The sequence below is a fragment of the Hyalella azteca genome, unplaced genomic scaffold (genome assembly GCF_000764305.2).
Source record: "Hyalella azteca isolate HAZT.00-mixed unplaced genomic scaffold, Hazt_2.0.2 contig7076, whole genome shotgun sequence".
Lineage (NCBI taxonomy): Eukaryota > Metazoa > Arthropoda > Malacostraca > Amphipoda > Hyalellidae > Hyalella > Hyalella azteca.
Genome location: NW_025937210.1, coordinates 410379 through 416684, shown reverse-complemented (window position 1 = coordinate 416684; position 6306 = coordinate 410379). Strand labels below are relative to the sequence as shown.

At 35.3% G+C, this 6306-nt stretch overlaps 2 protein-coding genes across 2 annotated transcripts in view; both read right to left on the bottom strand.

The window, feature by feature from the left end:
• Nucleotides 1-1080, bottom strand: part of LOC108665779 (phosphoglycerate mutase 2) — an 8784-nt gene extending 7704 nt beyond the window's left edge. Inside the window, exon 1 of the mRNA XM_018152576.1 lies at nt 862-1080. Within this exon, the coding sequence (XP_018008065.1) occupies nt 862-961 (100 nt within the window). The 5' untranslated portion in view covers nt 962-1080. The remainder of the gene's footprint in view (nt 1-861) is intronic.
• Nucleotides 1081-2140: 1060 nt separating this feature from the next.
• Nucleotides 2141-6306, bottom strand: LOC108665785 (deoxynucleoside kinase). Its single transcript, XM_018152588.2, has 5 exons — nt 5558-6306; nt 5292-5425; nt 4744-4862; nt 3987-4170; nt 2141-3514 (listed from the first exon to the last, which is right to left on the bottom strand). The coding sequence occupies exons 1-5, from the start codon at nt 6101-6103 to the stop codon at nt 3352-3354; spliced, it is 1146 nt and encodes a 381-aa protein (XP_018008077.1). The 5' UTR covers nt 6104-6306; the 3' UTR covers nt 2141-3351.

Sequence of the window (6306 nt, the reverse complement as noted above, 5' to 3'; positions counted from 1 at the left end):
GCCAAGACCTAGTGTTTTTGCAGTATTTCGACACGCAAATGTATGACGTCACCATTTCAACCATCAATGAACGCATGGAACTAAAACAAAGCTTAATATAAAGGAAAAACTAGAGAAGTGATGGAATTACCTACGATGTTGGAATATACCGCGTTTACCCTAATGCATACGGTTATTTTTTAATAGTTTTTCATTTCTCGATGCGTCCTTAATGTGATGGAATAGGTATACCGTGACACCGCGTTTACCATATCAATCAAGTTAAGAGCCTCAAATTTTAACGAGCAAAAATTCCAATCTAGTACATGGAAAAACTAGTATCAAGGAAATGAATTAGGTACTGGAGGCTCTGGAGCTGGACTGACATTGACAATATTAATTTACTGAACAGTCTGAACTATTCCTAGTAGGTAGGGCTATTTGCTCATTAGAATTGGGCTATTTTAAATAGGTAATAAAATTTCATCAAGCGTAATAGTTACAGGAATCTGCAATCAATAGCAATGCTATTGATTGCACGACTAGTAATGACTAACATTACTATTGGTATTGTACTTTTCATTTGTACTAATTACTATTGGATTGACCTATAGGCTATAGCACAAGATTTACCAGAATATACCAGGGTATTATTGATGGCTCAGCAGAATATGAACTCCTTTAACCAGCATGCCAGTGCTAGATAGCTTATAAATGGACTCGATACTACTATGTAGAACAACTGGTTATATTAAAATTATTGTAGCAAAGTAAGCAAATGTATATTTCAAAATAACAATTGCATTATTTATGCACGACATTTTCAACAGCGCTGCTTATATCAGTCTTATCAGCTCATCACTCCCGAGACATTTTACTCACCTTGTTCTGATAAATCAGCATCATACCAACCGCAGAACTTGTTAAGTTTATTCCATTCACTTTCACCATGGCGAACCATAACAATTTGATACTTTGCCATCGTGAGAGCAGTGTAGTGCCGCCTGTTACTACCAGTGTGACCTGACAACGCACGAAAATGTTGACGAGTGCAGAAGAGTATTGTTAGCAACCTGGTATTGAACTCGCAGCCGGTCAAAACTGATCCGCAGAACTTGTTAAGTTTATTCCATTCACTTTCACCATGGCGAACCATAACAATTTGATACTTTGCCATCGTGAGAGCAGTGTAGTGCCGCCTGTTGCTACCAGTGTGACCTGACAACGCACGAAAATGTTGACGAGTGCAGAAGAGTATTGTTAGCAACCTGGTATTGAACTCGCAGCCGGTCAAAACTGAAGGTCGTCTGCTACAATTACAGGAAGTTTTTAATGTCGTCAAAGATATTTTAAACATCTTGCTTTAAAAATTAAAACAACAATGATAAAATATTTTAAAATTCTGTTTCATGACGTGCAGCAATTTCCTCCTAGAAATTTTCAGTCGTCGATAGTCATGACCGTAATGACCTTGAAATCAGGTGACAGGTCGCGCCATTAACTGATCAGCAATACCTTTCCAATCCCACAGAAGATTTAACTATATAGTCTTAATAAACATCAATACAAAATTTAAAGCATGGATTGCAAGATTTCGCACAATGAAATTATAATTATTAATGTCCGCTTATGGAATCAAACGATGCTTATTGCTATGAAGCAGATCATATAGTGTAAAAAGGCAGTCAGACTTCATGTAATGAGGAATAGATGTTTTACTTAGCGGTGACGCGTATAGAAGAAAAAAATAACTCTTTCTTTACAATTGTGGATATGATGTATCCTCCAACAATTGAAAGTTTTTTCTTTGTCTACATTCTACAAACATGTCGAAGAAATGTTTAATTTTCATTTTTAAAAATATCTAATTACGCAAGTTAACGCGGTTGTTTATTTCAATTTATTAAATTAGCCGAATTGCATTAGACAGGTTCAGATATTTAAGGAAAAAAATTAAGCTTGCAAGCTTCTTAAAACCTATTCCAAGAATCGGCAAAACGTTGGACTCGTCCACATCATCAACGCCGCTAAAATAATATACCGATAATTTAATAACATATCGTGAGAAACCATTACAAATAGTTTTCGAACAGTGCTGATTTAGTATAAAACGAACTACTTCAGAACTTCTAGAAGAAGAAGGCATAATAATACAAATCCCCTTGACGCCAAATTTTTCATTAGCCGTGCACATCAATGCTGGCATGATCAACTGCAAATTTTAAAACTCGACAGTTAAATTCATCAAATTATAAAACTGTAAAATAAATTACATTGAATGCGAGTAAACACCTTCAATGCAAATTGGTATGCAATGTGAAAAAGTATCAATAGAAATACTGCTAAACATTTATTATGTAAGGCTGCATGCACATCAGATATGCAAGGACAGAGGAAATGCTTACAACATGATACAAATCGCATTTCTAATTTTACACCAATAATTAAAAAATATCTTTAGTAAAAAACCACAATTAGATTGTGTGACATTCTTGCATCGGGCACTAGCAGGGCCTTGTGATATATGAAACTTAGAATACCGCAACGTACGAATGATCACAACCAAAACAGATATTTAATGCACGATTTAGGAGAAATTTAATTGAGATGAGTTTTACAGTAAATAGCGAGTTCAGAACTTGCAAATCATGTTCTCTTGCCAATTTATATTAATTAGCCAAGAACTTGTTTTAGAAGTACCCTGTTTTAAATAAAATTTGTGATCGAATAAATTGTAATAAAATCAAACATATTCAAAAGACCGCATTAAACAGCCGGAATGAGCAGATTCGAATACGATTTCTACTTGAAAAACCGATCAAGATTTTAAACGAGTTAAAATTTTGAAATTCACCATTCAATCCAGAATTGGACATTCATAACTTAAACCGCAATCAGCATATAAAACGCATCTTATCTGAAAATAAAATGAAAGCTAATTAAATATTATTGGAGGGTGCAGGTAGATGTTTGAACCTCCACATCACGGAAAGTTTTGTAAACTTCATATTCACCGAGTCGATTTCATAACAGAAAGGAATCCAAACATTTTAATGTAATGACCAAAATAAATAAATACTACACTGCAATCCTGAGCGCAATATGCAGTTAAGGTATTGTCAGCTGATCTCCAGAACTTCAGTTTGAAAGAAATGAAGGCCTTTATGAAAAATACATGCCCTTGCTTACAGAAAGAGTGCATGTCAGATGGACGAGTGGTTTTTTGTTGAGTGTGACAATGTTAAAGAGATGAAACTTATTTGCAAACGAGTTTAGTGATAACTGTCGAATTAACCTATAGTAAAAGAACATAAAATAAGTTTTTTTTTTCAATCAGTACAAAACTGCCGACATAAAATAGCAGCAGCTAGCTTAATTGGAGGCTGACGCTGGCCGCAAGGAAACCGTCAACTTAGCAGGAGATGCAGAAGGGGAAGACAATTTCTTTGCAGGCGAGCGAGAGAACTCAAAGCTTTTCTCAGCCTCAGCACGCTGTTGAAGTAGCACCTCCAAATGCTCTTCCACTCTAGCAGTCCTATACACGAAACAAAATTCCTTAGTGTTTGCACTTTTTACATCAGAAAATAACAGAAATAAATTTCAATAAGTAATCTTTTATAGGCATGTTATTGGGCAAAAAAAAAATATATCATTTACCGATAAATTCAAAGAATACAAATGTAAACTACATTATTTGAAAGGCATCGCAAACAGAAGGTGAGCTAAATCCTTCGTCCCTCGGCCGATCAATTTTCTATAGGACAATTTACTCAAACTGCAGCCTTACTCTGGCATCAGTGTGAGAAGAGTCCATTTTGCAAAGAAAAAACTTCGAATCAAAAGTTGTAAACAATAGTCAGAAATGTTTCAAAAAACCTTCAATAGTTTTTAATTTCTCTACTACATACCGATTTAAAGAGAGCCCAAAACACACCAAAGCTGTAAAATTTCCTAAAAAAATTCCAAAAAGTCAGATTACAAGATTTTAAGGATGACTGGAAGCTTACATTTGTTCCAGTGTTAGTTCGGCATCCAGAACCAAGACTGGGGCTGGCAGGTCTTCATTCTGCAGCCAGTAGCAGTGAAGAGCGTGCAGCTCTGATAAATAAGAAATGGGAATGTTGGCTTCCTCAGCCCGGCCACGCTTGATGATGCGTTCCTGTGCTAATGTAGGGCTGGCCGATAGGTAAACTGCAGAGAGAAAAACTCCTGATAATACAAAAATAAACAACAAAAAAATGTTAAGGTTTATTTAATAACAAGATATTTTTGCAGGCGCGCTTACAAGCTGTATTTGAATTGATCTAGAGGTAAAATGAAGAGAACAGAGAATATCAAAAATATTTAGCCGTGTTGTAACTCCATCAGCTAATCATCAGTGGCTTTGCAAGTTAAACTCAGCAATCAAGGACAAGAAATCAGCCAGTTCATGTAAGTTAGCGGGTGTTGAGGCTACAGTCCCAGGTTTTGATCACAATACTAATTAACATTCATGACAAGTTAAATTGAAGGTACATCAATGATGTGTAACTTCATGGGACCTAATTTTTTCAAGCTATATGATTTTGGAACAAGAATTCCGCAATGAAAACATAAATTTCAAATTTGCCCAATCCTATTTTCCCGAGCATTCTGCTAGGCGTGATAGAACTAGCAGCAAAATTAGACATTTAAGAAAACCTTTTAGAAGAAAGGATACAGTAAAATCTTTAAAAAAATACTAAACTCAGTCATCAAAATTCAAGTTTTGGACATATAACTTACCTATGAGATCCACTGGTAAGAAGAGGTTACAGTTGATTGTGTTGTACCACTCACAAATAACATTATACTCAGGCTCTGACATACGACCTGTCCGGAACATGTTCTCCACAAAACAGTACCTGCAGAATACAAGGTCATTAAGCAATTCTTCAACTCAAGACATCAGAAAACTGAACAATTTCTATATTCTCTATTGAATTATTTCAGTTTTGCAGATACATGCTTCAATTGGCATCATTCCTGGCATCTGGCATAATGGATCAAAAAAAATGGATTAGATCATTAGATGTACAAATCTACATGGTTTTTAGAAGATATCATCCATTTTTCAGATGAAATACAAGTTTATGCATGATCACTATTTCTCTACTTGCAGAATTAGTAAAAGTCATTTTGTAATCAATATGCCAATTAGTATATATTCATAATCTTTGAATGTTTGGTGATGTACTCGAGATGCTTTCATTACATATGAATATACTGGGAGACCACACCAGTGAGAATCTATGCAGATAAATCAAGCATGGAGCTGTATTACTGAGACATACCGAGCACTGTGGATGGATCGCTCCATAATTTTCACTTTGGCATGGCAAGGCTTCATATGCATCTGGACCATAGTGAGCTGCACATAGCTCTGGAAGAGGTGAGACCACCGCAATGGGTCCAGGTACATCAGGTCCTGAAAGAATAACATGTTTTTATTCACTATATCTTCGAGTAAAAAAATTGATGGATGTCTGTAATTTGCTACCATATAAATATTATGAGTACATACTTGAAAAAGAAATACTGATAAAAATTAAGAACTCACCAACAAATTCTTGCCTTTGACATTTCTCCACTTTTCTACAGGCTCCTGCAAAACTTCAACATCTGGACGTGCAGAGAGCTGATTAAGTAGTGTAGTCTTCCCGCTGCCAATGTTGCCTTCAACACAGATTGTTATGGGATGAGAGTTCTGTGCATTTTTCTGTCTCAAGTTGCTCTTTGCAGAGAGTAAACAGCGCTTGCTAGGGGATTCAGAAGGTGACATTGTTGACGTTGACAATTGAGGCTTGGAATGGCAAAGAAGTAACTTCCTCTTCAGCAGTGAGTTACTGCTTGTCAAGGATTGCTGAATTATACTGAAGCTTGATTGTAAGAAAATCTGTAAACATGTAGTGGTAAAATGTGTGTTCAAATATTTTTTTGAGATCCCATAAACTTGGCTTTTGTTGGAAATTTTTAAAACTTTACCACACAAAGATCTGTGGCAAGTTGAATGCAATGCATTGATAGAGGTGAAGAAAAGATTAAAACTATTATTGATGTATAAAAAGGAATGCCATAATTTTCTGTGGTGACCTAATAAAAGCATGAATGCTTTTTATTTGCTGTTCAACTGAACAAAAAATTTGCTGTTGCCCTCTAAATCACTAAATTCTGAAAAAAAAACACAGTATATTCAGGTTTTGCTTGGTTTATAAAATCGATCAATTCAATTGAAGGCTGGCAAACAAATGTGTTATTGATGTAAAGTAAGTTTTGGTCAATCAAGTTATTAGAAATTATATTATTATG